Source organism: Sander vitreus, chromosome 5 (genome assembly GCF_031162955.1).
Source record: "Sander vitreus isolate 19-12246 chromosome 5, sanVit1, whole genome shotgun sequence".
Taxonomy (NCBI): Eukaryota; Metazoa; Chordata; class Actinopteri; order Perciformes; family Percidae; genus Sander; species Sander vitreus.
In genome coordinates this window covers 31,473,717-31,491,578 of record NC_135859.1, presented here as the reverse complement: position 1 = coordinate 31,491,578, position 17,862 = coordinate 31,473,717, and the positions used below count along the sequence as shown (strand labels likewise).

Sequence of the window (17,862 nt, the reverse complement as noted above, 5' to 3'; positions counted from 1 at the left end):
CAACAATAACAGACACATACTGTATAACCTAGACAAAAACAAAACACTAAACGCTCAGATTGTATGTCAGGGCAACCTAAACATCTGTAATTGCTCAGTTTATTGTCAAAGTCTGTTCTATAAATGAACAAGGCAGCGAGGTGACTGATCTAAGTGATGTTTAATTTCTATTTCCATATGCAGCAACAGTCACAAGCGACTTGAGGGGAAGAGATTTGCATGCTGGGTCTTTTCATTTCCTCTGTAAGGACCCTGAGCATGTCATTCTGCTCTGAGGCCTGGGAGGAAAAGCAACAGGATCCATCTCTGCTGGGCCTTCGCAACCATGTTTGGATCTGCAGATTTGATGCTGAGCCTGTGCGGCACCGCCATTATGCTGGTCCTGGGAGTGCTCGCCAACGTCTTCAACCTCGGGGTCATGCTGGTGCAGCAGTGCAGGTCCGGAGGTGTGAAAACCGTTGCCATCATCGTTTGCTTCATTTCGCTGAGCAACATCCTGCTGCAGATCTCCACCTTGGTCCTCGTGGCCTCGGTCTGGGCCGGGGTGCTCTGCCGGCCAGACTTCCATTTTTTCTTCTGTGTTGTCCTGTTTGTGTGGCTCAGCAGCAGCTCCATCAGCTTCTAGTCGGTCGCATGGCTGTGCGTCTTCTACTGCATTAGGGTTTTAAACTTCTCCTCAGTTCTCTTCAGAGCGCTCAAGGAGAACATCTCAATCATCCTGAACATCACCCTGGTGGGGACCTCTCTAAACTCATGTGTGATGTTCACCCCCTTTTTCCAAAGCGAAACTCTTGTTCCAAACATGACAGAAGATGCTGCTTGTGTCATCAGGAAGCCTCTGTTCCCCGCCTGGGTTGACGTCAAAGTTTATGTGATCATCTTAATCTGCTACCTCACCCTGATGCACATGATGATCACAAGCTCTCACACTGCAGTGTGTGCTGGTCTGCAGGTTGACAGTAGTTCTGGTGTGTGGGTTTACCTCACCACGCTGCTCACCATCTCCCTTCACTATTTGCATGCGATCTTTGCTTCTGGGCTGAGCGCGGACACGCTCTTCCTTGGCTTGTCATTTTATTGTGTGGCTTCTGCGATCCTCCTCACCTGCTCCAACAAAAACCTGAGAGAGAGGCTTGGAGAGCTGCAGGGGGAAGAACACAAACACACCGGCCAGGAGTGCTGAAGATAAGAGCGGAGCAACAGCCACAGTTTAAATGAGTTTTATTTTAGACAGGCAACATGCAGCCCCACATGAATGACTGTGTATAAAAATATACATATTTTATTTTTATTTTATGTGTGAATATATATATATATATATATATATATATATATATATATATATATATATATATATATATTACAGTAATTTAATACTGTATACTATACTATAACTAAAATGAAATTTGTAAATGTGTTCATTTCAATCTTTACAAATATAACCGTCTGGAAATCTTCAGGGGATGTTCTAGAGGTTCTCTAAAGGTTTTATTCAACAACCTTTGGAAAACTTTCAGGCAACATTCCTTGGAGGGTATCTTATTTTAAGATTATTTTTTGGGCATTTTTAAGCCTTTGTCCTATTTTTACAGGACAGTTGAAGACATGAAAGGGGAGAGACGGGGAATGACGTGCAGCAAAGGGCTGCAGATCAGAGTCGAACCCTCGGCCACTGTGTTGAGGAGTGAACCTCTATATACAGGCGCCTGCTCTACCAGATGAGCTACCCAGGCACCCAGGGGTTCTCTTATTTAAATAATAGTTTGATCATTTCCATAGACTTAACAACTTCTAATGGGCCTTTGAATCGGAGCTACAGGGATGGCAATGTCGCTCAGTCAGTCGGGCCACCACCAGAAATGGAATGTTCCCTAACTGTTGTGTAAAGGTTTTTCTTTTCTTTTTTAAACCTTTCTGAGAAGCTTCTGGAACCGTTCCCTCAGGGTTATCAGACGGTTTTTCAAGAATAAATGTTTCTTCTGGGAACATTCTTAGAACTAATATACAGTAGCCAACCTTTTGGGAACGTTCTTTAAAGGTTGCAAAAGATACAACCAAACAGGAAACTTTAGGGAACATTCAGTCATCCAGTGAGGGTGAGAAATACTATAAATACAATATCTGTGACAGACGGACCGAGCTGAGGCATTCATATTTGTTTTAATTTTCATTGTTAATGTTATTATTCCACAGTGTGTGTGTGTGTGTGTGTGTGTGTGTGTGTGTGTGTGTGTGTCTGTGCATGTGTGTGTGTGTGTGTGTGTGTGTGTGTGTGTGTGTGTGTGTGTGTGAGACACAGATGCTAATGAAAAATGTATTACAAGTTTTTGAAATTTGTTGTTAACATGAGCAAACGGTGCATAATAATGCATGCGCTAATTTGCATAAATACCACAACATATCTAAACATTGGATATAGCCAGGTGAAAATGTCTTGTTGAATCTTTTTGACATCTTACAGTAAAAGACTATAGAGACAAACAAATGTCACCATAAGAGGCAGAGATTCAGTCACTCATTCAAGGTCCACTCAACTGTCAATCAACTGTCACTAAGCTGTCACTCAGGTAAGAAAGATTTCCTTTGTTTCTCCTACATGGATTATTCAATGAAGATGAGATTCTCTAGTGGTGCATTGTGTACGTAATTTGATTGCTTGATCCAGCCACGTTTTATTTTACCTACCTTTTGTCTTCTGCATTCTCCTTACCCTTGTCTCCTGTTCTTCCCTCAGACTCATCCCCTAGAAACAGTCCCACAGACCCAGCCCCAAACCCCATCTCTGCAATAATAATTACTAAAGGCTGGTTTAAAGTATTTCTTCCTGCCTCTATGTATTAATGCTCATGGGTAGCCTTAATGGGTTCCATTCAGACCTTAACATTAAGTCTTTTACTGTTATATGTCAACATGATTCAACAAAACTTTTTCACCTGGCTATACCCAATGTTTATATGGTTTATGGTATTTATGCAAATTAGCACATATGTAATTAGATTATGCACCGTGTGCCCATGTCAACAAAAAATTTGAAAAAAGTGTAATACATTTTTTGTTTGTCTTGATGTAAGTGATCAACTCAGTAATTTTCATGGTGATATCTAAAGGTTCAAAGTTTTACCCTATTGACGTGAGAAAAACAATGAATAGGCATATGAATAGGCTATATTTGGGTCTTTTTCGAAACTTTCCGATAATGGGATTCTTCGGGCTTGTTTTTTCCTTACTCAGGACATATTGAGGATACAAAATCTGTTGAGTTTGCTTCTATTGCAATTTGTTCTACCTTTTTTCATAAAATGACTGGACAATTTCAGATGTTTAATCTATACTGCTCCAATTAAAGTGAGAACATTTTAGGTAAAATGAAAGTCTAATGTCTCGGTGTTTATAACCAATTTATATCTGTTTTCACTTTCATTTCATAAATGGTATTTGACAAAGTGACCAGCTTTTTTGCTTTGTTATTAATGCAGAAAAAAGGTAAACTTCCAACTTGCCTTAATGTGAGGCTTGGTTTTTATTGCAGAAATAGTCTGACTTTTCTTTCTAAGATTGTTGCTGCTACTTTTTGTTTTAACATATGTATGCATCTTATTAATGGCTTCACTCCTTAGATACCACGGAGCACTAAGGTTTATTTAAAATATCAGGCCCTAACTCACCAATGCTCCCTGTGTGCTGGTGCTGGTCGGCCAGCTTTGTCAATCAGGAAACCTAATCACTGGCCTTGCCTTATTTAAAAGGCAATTCTTGCTTCCATCATATCTATGTACATTTATCCATCTGACAAATGCTGGAGGCTCCTGTCTCCACTCTGTGACATATTCGCAAGACTTACTCTATCTCTCTGTCCTCAATGTCCATCTTGAAATGCAAAATAAAGACTTCTATGTGTGCTGCTCCTGGGACTTGAATTTGCTGCTGCACACTGATCTTTGGTCTAGTGGAGCTGGTCTCTTTAAATGTTTTCAAAAGTAGGTTGAAGGTGTTGCAGAAGGGTCCATCAGGTTGTAAATGCTTTGACTGAGCTATTTGCCCCTGTGTGATCTAGGATACAAATACCTGAGTCTTCTTTTTGTTGTTGGTATAATTGTGGCGTGATTGTCTGTTATATATATATATTTATGTAATTAATTGATGTTGTGCTCACTCATTTGTAGTGTGCGAACATTGCAGAAATGAGAGATTTCACATTGTTCCCTCCCTGTAAACACGTATGAACCACACTGTGCAGCTACTGTAATGATAGAGCATGTGGCCTGTTTGCTCGCATGCTGAAACTCAGTTTGATTTCAAAAGAAAAAGTAGTTCTTAAGTAATACTTTAAGATATATCTTCAGTTTTATTGCACCTTGGGATCAGCAGGCACATGTCATACATGTGCTTCAATAACTTAATATTGACAAATCTGATTGGCTTACATTAAAAAGTGCTACTTATGTGACAAGTAGGTTAAACATCACACAGTCAAAAATGGTAGTTGAATAGTAGAATGAATAGTTTTTTGTGGGTTTATATAGTACTTATACTCTACTTCAACTTAGTACCATCATCATCATCATCATGAGTTAAACTGCAATTAAGATTCTGAGTAAAGAAAACTTTGCATAGATAAATAATAAACACTAAATAGTAGTTTTGTGTAAACAGATATTTATTTTAAACATGCAATCAAAAAAATGCACAGCCAACAATAGTATTGAATATAATATGCTTACTACTTCATGTATCCCACATCATTTGCGACAAGCCAGTGGAAGGGTGCATTGTCATACTGGCCAAAAGGGACTAGCAGCTTTCCCAGGCACAGCTGACGCGACGGTGCAGGGATGCCCTCTGCTCGAAGGAGCTTCTCTGCGTGTGTCAGGGCGCTGTCCTGGAAGATAGCAACGGACCTCTTTAGTCGCCATCAGTACGGCCTGTTGACGGTGTGCAGGGGCCTCTGGGTTGACGATGCGGATTACTGGGGTTGCCCTCTTCACTAATAGATACTGAAACACACTTAGACACAGTAACAGCACAACACTATTAGTTTTATTTTAACATTATTTTATATTATGTATTCAGTTTCTAATATGACAATGCATGTTAGTGTTCAAAAGGTCATTGATACCCTTTTATCACACAGCGAGGAGGAAGTGTCAGAGCAGGATGACAACTGCTCAACCCTGATTACAGCTCTTCAGATGAAGATAACTTTGAGGTAGAGTTCATATAACTTCTGAATGTTATTATAATACATGTTATCCACTTTTCAGCCCATTTCCCTCTGGCAAAGTTTGTATGCCAACTTTACACTCAAAATCAGTTAAAAATCCTTTGCCCCAAAAGTTGCCAGTAAAACATGTCTATCTGACAATTTCTATTTGATGAAATGCATTCCTGAGATGGCACATGCTGTTACAGCATGAACAGAAACATGAATTAGATTAGTAATATGTAAAACGTTAATGTTTTGTGACAGCAACAATAACTAAAATAATTACAGCAACAACAACTTTACTCTACAACATGGTTTTTCCACTATGGTTTGTCTGTCATAACAAGTTAGTAACGTTAACGTTACTGTAACGGTAATGAATGATATATCTGAGGAGGGTCGCCCCGGTCTACTGTAACGCTATTCGATAGAAATATTGTCCTAACGTTAGTGTTTAACAAATACAATAGCCTAAGAGTAAATCATTTTCCTGGGAAATGGGAGGACGACTAACGGGCAGGGCACAGCGCCCTGAGATTTGTGTTACGACCGGCTGGCCTGCACTATCATCCTATCATCATTGAAGAGCGCCTCTTCAACCCCTGTACGCAGTAGGACACAGCCGTGGACAGCTGCAAAAGGGAGAATTAGCAACAAAATGCCTCCCCAACAACTGAGTGTGCAACTGGATAACAGATTTGCTCCTCTGCTGCAGGACCCTGGACATGAATTTATATAACCTTATCGCCAGGGGAATATAGTCCAATACAACAACTGACTAAGTGCATTGAACAAATTAACGACTGATGTGCCAGAACTTTCTTAAATGAAATGATGAAAAAACTGAGGTGGTTGTTTTTGGAGCAAAGGAGGAACGATTAAAAGTCAGCACTCAGCTTCAAACGATAATGTTAAAAACAACAGACAAAGCCAGAAATCTTGGTGTAGTCATGGACTCAGACCTGAATTTTAACAGCAACATTAAGACAATTACAAAGTCAGCCTATTCCCACCTTAAAAATATATCAAGGGTTAAAGGACTTATGTCTCAGCAGGATTTGGAAAAACTTGTCCATGCTTTTATCTTCAGTAGACTTGACTACTGTAACGGTGTCTTTACAGGTCTCCCTAAAAAATCAATCAGACAGCTGCAGCTGATTCAGAACGCTGCTGCTGGAGTCCTCACTAAGACCAAGAGAGTGGATCACATCACTCCAGTTCTGAAGTCTCTACACTGGCTTCCAGTGCCTCAAAGAATTGATTTCAAAATACTTTTGCTGGTTTATAAATCACTAAACGGTTTAGGGCCAAAATACATTTCTGATCTGCTACTACACTATGAACCACCCAGACCTCTCAGGTCGTCTGGGACAGGCCTGCTTGTTGTCCCCAGAGTCAGAACTAAACAGGGGGAAGCAGCGTTTAGTTTTTATGCTCCACATATCTGGAACAAACTCCCAGAAAACTGCAGGTCTGCTGCAACTCTCAGTTCTTTTAAATCAAGGCTGAAGACCTATCTTTTTGATGTTGCCTTTCTTTAAATAACTGTTCATTTCTTATACTGAAGCTGCATTGTTGACACTGTATAACAATCTATATAAGCATATAAAGAGAAATTCCTAAAACAAATAATAGAATTGCATTTATGATTATTCCGGTGACATTGTTTTGCAGAAACGGACATATCTCTGATTATTTCTCTGGTGCAGGCATGACAATAGTTGACAGAAGAGACAGACGTTGGGCTGATCAAAAAGTTAGTCGAAAGTAACTAACTAATTTAGGCAGAAGGCCTAAAAAGAAAAAAATAGTCTATAAACACTCTGAGCGAGTTCTTGACTATTTAGAGACAGACTGCAGAAGAAATAAAATAGTTTAAGAACACGTTCTTGGCTATTAAAAGATTTTTGTCTGCAGGGCTGTACCGGGTTTTACAAGGTTTGCCGAAGAAAAGAACTAAGCTTTCCGGTGACGACCACATCAAAAAAGATAAGAGTATACTAAAGGAAAGCTTCTGTAAATATGGGGAATGAAACCTCAAAGCCGTGCGATGCATCTGGACCCATAGTGGGTGAGATGGTTAGAAAATATGGACCGGACTGCTTGAGATATCTGTCATATTGGTCAAAAAGCTTTGGCTTTGCAAAAAATGGATCACTGAGTCCTGGAAAGTTATTTTATCTGCTGTTATATATTTACTGTATTCACTGTAACTTTTTTTTCTCGTATTTTATCTGTTTTTAATTTTTTTAATCTGTTTTCATGTAAAGCACTTTCAATTGCCCTGTTGCTGAAATGTGCTATACAAATAAAGCTGCCTTGCCTTAACTTATAGTTTTAGTTGATACCATTAGCTTTCCCAAACGATCAAAAAAATCAACTGGGCAGTACAAACAGTGAGTGTAATGAAGAATTAATTATTTCAGGCTTAGTAAAAATATAAGCCGTGAGTGTTATTAAGAATTATTTCATTCAGACTTAACAGAAATACTGTAGGCTACGATCACCGGAGACCTCCGTTGACCGCAGCGGCAGGTTCAGCTTTGAATGTCGGCGTGTGATTGGTTGTCCGCGGAGCGATTTAATTGGGGGAGTCTACGGTCAGTCGACGAATCAGAACGCGTAACTGAACGTAGACTTTGCACAACGGTAGACTCAACCTTTGCTTTTATTTAAAATCAAAAACAAAACAAAACAACAGAACTAGAACACTGATAGTCTCTTCTACAGTGGCACACAGAGTTCCAGTACATTTCCACACAATCCTTTGGAAAGGTAAGTCGCACTTTACAGCAGAGCTCAAACTACTTTTTTACTCAACCCTTTCTGTTTAGTAGAGCCGTATTGTGTTGGGGAAGGAGTACATTTACTTTACTCACATGTTTCTGTCAAAGAAATATCTTTTTTTATCAGTTATATTCCAGCTATCAGATGTGCTGTCTGTGATCAGGAGATGCAAATGCACTTTGTCTCTTGCACAAAACAATTTTAATTATTAAATGTTGCATTACGTGTTGCCTAAATTGCACGTGCACAACATTGACTGCATGTGTAGTGTTTCCTTGCCCTCGAGGACACTTTAAATTGACTAAGAGGTTTGCAGTCCCTGATTATTTCTCAAACGTATGACTAAATACGTCCTGTTTTAAAATGATCTGTGGGTTGTTGATGTAAAACAAAAATGTCTTGTTGTGTTACAGTGAAGGTGTCTTTTGAGCTAGTCGTAGAAAACACTGCTTTCATTGTAGTGTTTTTATTATTTTGATTATTCTTACTAATAATATTGTCTAATATTATCATTCTTACTGTAGCCCATATATATATAATAATAATCAAATAATAACAATAATTTGTCTTGTTATTTTTCAAAAAGTTATTTTTATTCGCGATCATATAGAGAAAAACGACACTACCCACAATCCTAAGCGTTATAACGACGTCATTGTTTGGTCCAAGTCGATGTTGCCATGGAAATGTTTACAGTACCACGTACCGTGAACGGCGAGAGCGAGCAACTACAGTAGAAGTCTATGATAGTTTCAAAATGTTTTTTTTTAGCGCCGAATCCATTATCACTGACCACCACCAAGATAAAAGAAAATGAATCGCGGCACGAAACGACCAAAGGGGGGAGCCGAGAAAAAGAGAGAGAAAACAAAGATAGCACGGTTGGCTTCTGGTGAAAAATATGTTAAATTAAGTGATTTATTTTCCAAACAAAAAGAGTGTGTTGCTTCAGCTAATATTAACGTTAGCAGCTGCATATTTTGGTGAAACTGTTGTCATTTCAACTGTGGCCGTGCATTGCTCTTTCCGTGGAGCTGTTGTATGATGTAGCTAGCTAGCTAGCTACTGTGCTTTAACGTCGAGCCGGTGTATTTGTGGTGGATGTGCCTTTAGTGGAGCGGATCATGTCGTAGCACCGCCACCTAGTGGTCTGCAGATGCTTTAAGATGTTTAACTGTTGTCGGCACATTTTAGATTTTTGCATTTTTTGTATGTTTTATGACATTTGTGTGACGTTGATGCATATAAATAAAATGGCATGAAGTTAATTTGACTCATTTAGCGGCTGGCTCTCTGCCTCGTAACGTTACTACTCCACGGTTTGTTGAAGTTTATACGTTACCATTGCAATGGTACACCTTTCTGCTACGTTGATTTGATTGGAAATGGCCTTTCTATCCATTTTTATTTCTATGGTTGGATGTGGTTTGAAAATAAGGCCTGTGTGTTGCAAATGCCAGGGCCGTTTTTTGATCCCAGTCCGTCACTGCTGTAGCCTACTAGTTTCAGCTCTAGTATGTTAATGGATATATGTACTGTATATGTGTCTGACTTACATTAATACTTGATTGATTTATTTGAATGTACATTACTGTAGTCTGAAGTCTATATAATATAGTATATTTGTGGCAGACCTTTTGCATTTTTTTTATCAAGCACAGTGCAATAATGATGTGTGACCAGATACATATTTCTCAGTTTATTTAAGTTCAGTTAGAAGGTTTAGTTAAGTGAAATAACCTGCTTAGTGTGCTGCTTGAAACAATAATGTGATCAGTGAAGTAATTGCTGTGTGTTTGTGTGTTTGTACTTGCAGTTTCACAACGCCAAAACACAAAAGAGAAATCATCGAGAAAATGTTTAGATCCATTTTTGGACTAAAACTCTTTGCAAGACCTCGGTCTTCAGGAGATATGTACTCTTCGTCGAAGAAGTCCAAACGAAGGAGCGAGAGACCTTCGTCTCCTGAAGACCTCAACCCTCCCACCATCTTGAGGGAGCACGGACGAAGGGGTGAGAGATCTTCGTCTAGTGGAGGCACCAACCCTTCTACCATCACGAAGGAGCGCAGGCAAAGGGGTGAGAGCCCTTTGTCTTGTGCAGAAAACAAGTCCTCTACCACCAGGCAGCAAGAACGAAGGGATGTGAGCTCTTTGTTCATCGTGGGCACCAACCCTTCTACGATCTTGAAGGAGCACAGGCAAAACGGTGAGAGCCCTTTGTCTTGTGCAGAAAACAAGCCCTCTACCACCAGGCAGCAAATACGAAGGGGTGAGAGCCCTTCCTCTTCATCCTCTGAAGACAAGCATCATTCTACTCCAAGGCGGCAGCAGGCATGGAGAGGTGAGAGCCCTCCGTCTTCATCTTCTGAAGACGACCAGCCTTCTTCCACCAGGCAGCGAGTACGAAGGTTTGAGAGCCCTTCCTCTTCATCCTCTGAAGACAAGCATCATTCTACTCCAAGGCGGCAGCAGGCATGTAGGGGTGAGAGCCCTTCGTCTTCATCTTCTGAAGATGACCAGCCTTCTTCCACCAGGCAGCAAGAACGAAGTGATGTGTACTCTTTGTTCCTCGTGGGCACCAACATGAAGGAGCGCAGGCGAAAGGATGTGAGCTCTTTGTTCCTCGTGGGCACCAACATGAAGGAGCACAGGCAAAAGGGTGAGAGCCCTTTGTCTTGTGCAGAAAACAAGCCCTCTACCACCAGGCAGCAAGTACGAAGGTTTGAGAGCCCTTCCTCGTCATCCTCTGAAGACAAGCAGCCTTCTACTCCGAGACGACAGCAAGCATGGAGAGGTGAGAGCCCTTCGTCTTCCTCTTCTGAAGACGACCAGCCTCCTTCCACCAGGCAGCGAGTGCGAAGGTTTGAGAGCCCTTCCTCTTCATCCTCTGAAGACAAGCAGCCTTCTACTCCGAGACGACAGCAAGCATCGCGAGGTGCGAGCCCTTCATCTTCATCTTCTGAAGACGACCAGCCTCCTTCCACCAGGCAGCGAGTACGAAGGTTTGAGAGCCCTTCATCTTCATCCTCTGAAGACAAGCAGCCTTCTACTCCAAGGCAAGCTTGGAGAGGTGAGAGCCCTTCGTCTTCCTCTTCTGAAGACGACCAGCCTCCTTCCACCAGGCAGCGAGTACGAAGGTTTGAGAGCCCTTCCTCTTCATCGTCTGAAGACAAGCAGCCTTCTACTCCAAGGCAAGCATGGAGAGGTGAGAGCCCTTCGTCTTCCTCTTCTGAAGACGACCAGTCTTCTTCTACCAGGCAGCGAGTACGAAGGTTTGAGAGCCCTTCCTCTTCATCCTCTGAAGACAAGCATCACTCTACTCCAAGGCAGCAGCAAGAAAAAAGGGCTGAGAGCCCTTCGTCTTCATCTTCTGAAGACGACCTGCCTTCTTTCACCAGGCAGCAAGAACGAAGGGATGTGTACTCTTTGTTCATCGTGGGCACCAACATGAAGGAGCGCAGGCGAAAGGGTGAGAGCCCTTTGTCTTGTGCAGAAAACAAGCCCTCTACCACCAGGCAGCAAGAACGAAGGGGTGAGAGCCCTTCCTCCTCTGAAGACAAGCAGCCTTCTACTCCAAGGCGACAGCAAGTATGGAGAGGTGAGAGCCCTTCGTCTTCCTCTTCTGAAGACGACCAGTCTTCTTCCACCAGGCAGCGAGTACGAAGGTTTGAGAGCCCTTCCTCTTCATCCTCTGAAGACAAGCAGCCTTCTACTCCAAGGCGACAGCAGGCATGTAGGGGTGAGAGCCCTTCGTCTTCATCTTCTGAAGACGACCAGTCTTCTTCCACCAGGCAGCAAGAACGAAGGGATGTGAGCTCTTTGTTCATCGTGGGCACCAGCCCTTCTACCATCATGAAGGAGAGCATCATGTCTTGTGCAGAAAACAAGCTCTCAACCACCAGGCCGCAAGGAAAAATGGCTGAGAGCCCTTCGTCTTCCTCTTCTGAAAACGACGAGCCTTCTACCACAAAGAGGCAGCAACAACAAAGTCCTTTGTCCTTCGTAGACATCAACCTTTCTACCACCTTTAGGCAGGATGGAGGAATTGACATTGACCAGCCTACCATCTGGTGGGAGCACGTACGAAGGGGTAGGAGACCTTTGTCTCGTGGAGATTTCAACCCTTCAAACACCTTGAGGCAGGACGGACGAAGTGGTGACAGCCCTTCCTCTACATCTTCATCTTCTGAAGACGACGAGCCTTCGACCACAAGGAGGCAGCAAGAAAGAAGGGCTAATAGCCCTTTCTCTATCAATCTGAGTGCGAGAAAGGAGAGGGAGATCATTGAAAGAGAAAAGCAGCGTTTGGAAGAGGAGGGTTTAAAAAGCGAAAGAGAGAGGTGTGAAAAGATGAAGAGAAAGAACCAGGAGAAGGAGAGGAAAACGTTTGGTCTGCGTTCAAGAATGTACATTTGGTGGCTCAATTGCAAGATAGACCGCATTGCCAGGGAAATCCAATCAACCCATGTGGATGAGTGCTACCTCCTGCGTCATGGTAAGAAAGTAAACTTGCATTTTGTCACATAAAATGTCATACAGGTATATGTATAGCCTCCTTTTAGATCACAGTAGATCAGTGGTGGAACAAGTATTGCATTTCTTCACTAGTAAAAGGTCCAACACCACTATGTAAAAAAACCAAACTAATTCATTTATCTTAGTTAATTATCATAGAGAACAAAGGAAACATACTCAGTTAAGCTAAGATAGCTCTTATCTCACTAACGGCGCCAGGCCAACATATATTTTTAACAACTTGCCTATTTCCTTTTGGGAGGGGTGCGAGTGTACAACTGGACTCCAGACTTAACCTTTCATATGCTGTTGGTTACAGATCCCCTCAGAAATCCAAAGAAAATGGCAGAAAAAGCACGGCTGCTTGACCGAAGGAGGGAGCTGATCTTGTACAAACACAGACAAGAATTTAAGGTGGAGATGGAAGTGAGGAAGCAAAGACTGAAGGTAGAGAGGAAGGAAATAGATGTGAAGAAGATGGAGAATATCTCTGAGTTATGCTGCAACTCAGATAGACCCAGATATGTTAAATCTTCGCTACGGGTCAATGCCAGTCAGGTCACCCAAACTCAGACTTGTTAACATATATCATTTAAAAGAATAGGAGAGCAATCAAAGAAATGGCGCCAAATAGAGAGAGGTAATTGAGGGAGACGGCAAACATTTCAGATTTGACAAAACTGAAGTAAAGACGCGGCGGGCCTGGGTTTGACTCCGCCCTGCGGCCCTTTGCTGCATGTCATTCCCCCTCTCTCTCCCCTCTCATGTCTTCAGCTGTCCTGTAGGAATAAAGGCTGAAAATGCCCCCAAAAAATTATCTGACAGTAAAAAAGACAGTAGAAGTAACTACAGTCTTGTAACTGAAAAACATTTTGCATAAAAATGTCACGTACCCCTGCAGTTCTCCAAAGTACCCCCATTTGAGAAACACTGGATTAGATCAGTGGATCAGAGGTGGAGTGGGTCCTGAGTCCCGAGGAGACTTAATAATAGATTTAATAATATATTTTATTTGTAATGCACTTTACATTTGGAGCAAATCTCAAAGTGCTACAGTTAAGATCGTAAAAGCATGGTAAAAACATCAATATAAATACAAATAGACTTGCAGGGTTAATTAAAACTCAGAAGTTCTGCTAAATAGAAATGTTTTTAGTCGTTTTTTTAAAAAGTCTCAATAGTTTGAGGTGCCCTCAGATGGTCGGGGAGGGCGTTCCAAATCCGAGGAGCGGCAGAACAGAAAGCCCGATCACCCACGGTGCTGAGCTTAGTCTTGGGGAGAAGGAGGCGGTTTGAGTTTGTTGAACGGAGGGATTGAGTTGTAGTTAGAGGGGTGAGTAGTTCTTTCAGATGGGGGGGGGGGGGGCATTTTCATAGATGCACTGGTGGGTAAGGATTATATTCAACCCTGGCGGAAACAGGAAGCCAGTGAAGTGACTGGAGAATGGGTGTGACGTGGTCGTACTTTCGCGCTCTCTTCAGGATCCTTGCTAGCCTGGCTCCGCCCTCCTACGTACTTCCGCTCAATTTTCATTTTCCTTCAGTACTACGTCTGGGTTTGCAGTATATTCTTGGGTTTTCTCCGATCCAATTTGAACAGGTCCAATCAGCGAACAGAGGGAGTGGCTGAGAACGATGACGTTGAGGTTCGGTAACCTTCGGCGAGTTCCGTAATGGCGGCGGAGAAAGATGCGGTCCGTTGTGGCAACGCTGCCGAATATCCAGAAGTTAAAGCCCGAGCAAGAACAACCTTTGCTGGGTTTTGTTGGTGGCCATGATGTTGTGGCCCTCCTCCCCACGGGGTTCGGGAAAAGTTAGATTTTCCAGCTCGCTCCGTTAGCGGTGAAGGAGTTAGCTAAGGCTAACGCTAGCGATGCTAAGCCAATAGTTTAACCAGGCTAGATCCTTGCAGCACTACTCTGAACATAGTGCAGTCTCTGCAGGCTTTTGTTAGGGATCCCGATGTGAAGTGCGTTACAGTCATCCAGTCTGGAGCTGACAAGGCATGGACCAGTTTTTCAGCATCTGCTAAGGTGAGTGCCCTCCAGGAGGCGCTACAGGAGCCTCTGTTCCAGCCCACCTGCTGCTGCTGCTGAATGTTCCTTTTTTTGGTTCATGCTTCATGATGATGATGATGATAACAGGTAAACAGCCTAACCCATTTTATTGTTTCATTGCATTGATTCAGATGTAGATTGTATTCATCTTTTGTTTAGAAGTTTTTTTTTATCATAAGGAGCTTTTTATACTTAATCTTTTAAGTTAAAGGCATACTATGTAACTTTTCCCTCTTCGGTCCCCCTACAGGTTGTCTCATTAGAACTACAGCCGCCTGAGCTGTAGTTCTAATGAGAAAACCTGTAGGGGGACCGAAGAGGGAAAAGTTACATAGTATGCCTTTAAAGTAGCAATACCACAGTGTAAAAGTAGTAAGTAATAAGTAGTAGTAAGTAAAAGTAGCCTACTCATTAAAGAAAATTTAAATATATGATACATTATGAAAGTGAATTATTATTGCAGATGGTGAGTAAGCAGCATTGTATTGTTGTAGCTAGTCGAGAGGCAGCTCATGTCACGCCCCCGCCTGCCGTGACTTCTGCACGGTGACAGTCTGGTGTGTGTGTGAATGTGGTTTGGTTTATTTCTTCATTTTGTTATGCCTGCCATGTGTTTGGTGTGTGTGTTTTTTTTTGTCTGTCTGTGTGTGTTTCTGTTCCCGCCTACATTTTCCACAGAGTGAGGACACGCCCCCCCTGTTGATTCTCCCCACACCTGGTACCAACTCCAATCAGCGCACCTGCTCCTCATCCTGCTCCATCATCTGCCTTCAGACGGACTTTCCTCTCCCTGCCGGATTGTTGCTTACCACTGAGTATGCTTTTTCACCAGCCTTTGAGATTTGTATCTAGTCTAGTTTCTTGTTTTTGTACTTACCTGTCTGCTCCGCTCCCTGACGTTACTAACTGGAAGATCTCTGTTCTCAGAAATAACCCACCTTCGGAATCCTCTGCTGCCAATAGCCACGCCACGCACTGGAACATCAAGTCTGCAGCCCCACTGAGGAACACAGCCCAGCACCCCCTCTGCCAGCCCCGCCATCTTCGGACCCAGCACCCCCACTGCCAGCCCCGCCATCTTCGGACCCAGCACCCCCACTGCCAGCCCCGCCATCTTCGGACCCAGCACCCCCACTGCCAGCCCCGCCATCTTCAGACCCAGCACCCCCACTGCCAGCCCCGCCATCTTCGGACCCAGCACCCCCACTGCCAGCCCCGCCATCTTCGGACCCAGCACCCCCACTGCCAGCCCACGCTCACAGCTTCAATAAAATAAGATTCTTTACCACCTACTCCAGACTGCGCCTGAGTTGTGATCCTCCTTCCTGACAGCTCATTGTGTTAATTTACAACAATGCATCATGTTTTACAAAATTATCCTGTTTTGTATGAAAATTCTTAATCTGAGAGTAAGTAATAACTAAAGCTGTAGTTGAGTAAAAAAAGGACAATATGTCACTTTGAAATGCAATGTAATGGAGGAACAAAGTGTCATTAAATAAAAATACTAAGGTGCAACAACTCAAAATTGTACTTTAGTATTTGAGTATATTCAGTCTACCACTGGTGAAGAGGAAGGAGAAGAAGATGAAGAGGTAATTAGTCCTGACATCATCCTTAAAGACATCCAGGTTCTGTATCCATCCACCAAGTCTGGCCCTGACTGATACATAGAGACGGACCAGTGTTTTACTCAAAGAAACGTGACAACAATTCAGTTTCTAAGGTAAAAGTCAACTGCAACTTTTTTGAAGTAACTATACCAACAACTGGGAATTGTGTTCTGTGCTAAAACCAACTTTTGGGACATTAAATATCATAAATAAGATTACTTGGGAGCTCAAAAGAAACATCTGGAAAATCTTCAAGAAGATATCTGAAGCAGATGATGACGGAACAAAAGCAAGAAAGAAAAATCAACAAACTAATATTAAAGTGACAATCCAAAGATGTGTTGTTATGCATGTTGCGTCACCTTGTGGTCACATCATTATTTGGTTCATCCTCAGTGTTTTTACAGATACATATGATGATTCTTCTGTATTTATACTGAGTTGCATCCAGTTAACTCCTATAAATAACAGTAACAATGAAGCTGAATCACCTCAGAATTAAAGATTAGAGTATAAGCAGCATTGTAAAGTTGTAGCTAGATGGAACAAATGCTGATGAGTTATTATATTTTGGAACTAATCATTATTAATGCATCATATTTCATAAAAACATAATTTGTATTACTGTCGTCCACGTGATACAAGCCTTACGTGATCCCACCCCCCCACGCAGTTGCTAGTAGCCAAGGAGGACACGGAGGATTTAAAAAAACATGATGGACTCTAATAATTATCGTCACTCAAGCATCTGTGCGGGAAAGTCACCGGACGACACAATCTTCTGAACATAGCCGTACTGAGAAATCCAGAGAGAGTTGTGTGGAGCTGATAGTCTTAATTAGCTTTGTAGCAACTCATTTGGCAATGACTTGAATGTAACGGACGTTCATTAATATCAAAAAGTTACACACTAAAGCTTTAAAGTTCCAAACAGGAACCATCTCTGATGAATACCTCAAAACTAACCATGGGGTTTGCTGCACACTGCACAGTATGATATACAGTAGAGAAGAAAAAACTATCCTTAAAGACTTATTCAAGGCAAAAAAAAATACACTCAATGTCCTGGCTAGCTAATCGCATATGTTAGCAATCACCAACAGAAATACCCATAAAGAGGTCATTCCCAGATCCAAAGAGATTCCCAAGACAGTGTTTACCCTCAGTGGAGCTTATTAAGAATATTTCATAATCACCCGTTAGTTCTTCCACAATTGCAATTTCGTAAGATTGAGGCCACGTCCACACGTACCAAAACAATCTTTTTTTCCCCCATCTTCCCTGGCATTGTGTCAAGAATTTTTGTGTCCAAATGGATCCATTTATATGACTCAACACGGTACTTCATATTCCAGGCCTATAGGTGGCGCTGTTTCTGCCACAGAAATTCAAAAAAACGGAGAAGGGGCGGAGCATGCGCATAAAACTTGCGCGCTGTATACAAACAGACAGTAGAAGAAGATACCAAACAGAAGAAGAGGACAAAAATGGCTCAATATCTTCTTCATCAGGAACACAAGCATGTAGTCCGCCATTGTTGTTGTTGTTGTTATGAGACGTCACGGGATAAGAGGTCGAAGGCTAGAGGTTGAGGGGTGTGAAGATGACATCATCGATACAAGTATGCGGCTTCGCTGTCCAAAGGAAGACACAAGGGCGGCGTTTTCGAATTTTTTCACCCTGGG

General features: G+C 42.2%; 1 protein-coding gene across 1 annotated transcript; it reads left to right on the top strand.

Annotated features, from left to right (window-relative positions):
* The first annotated feature begins 325 nt into the window (after positions 1–325).
* Positions 326–1,214, top strand: tas2r200.1 (taste receptor, type 2, member 200, tandem duplicate 1). The gene is given in 2 exon segments (XM_078249877.1): positions 326–1,140; positions 1,142–1,214. Coding segments are annotated over 2 exon segments (888 nt in total).
* Positions 1,215–17,862: the final 16,648 nt, after the last annotated feature.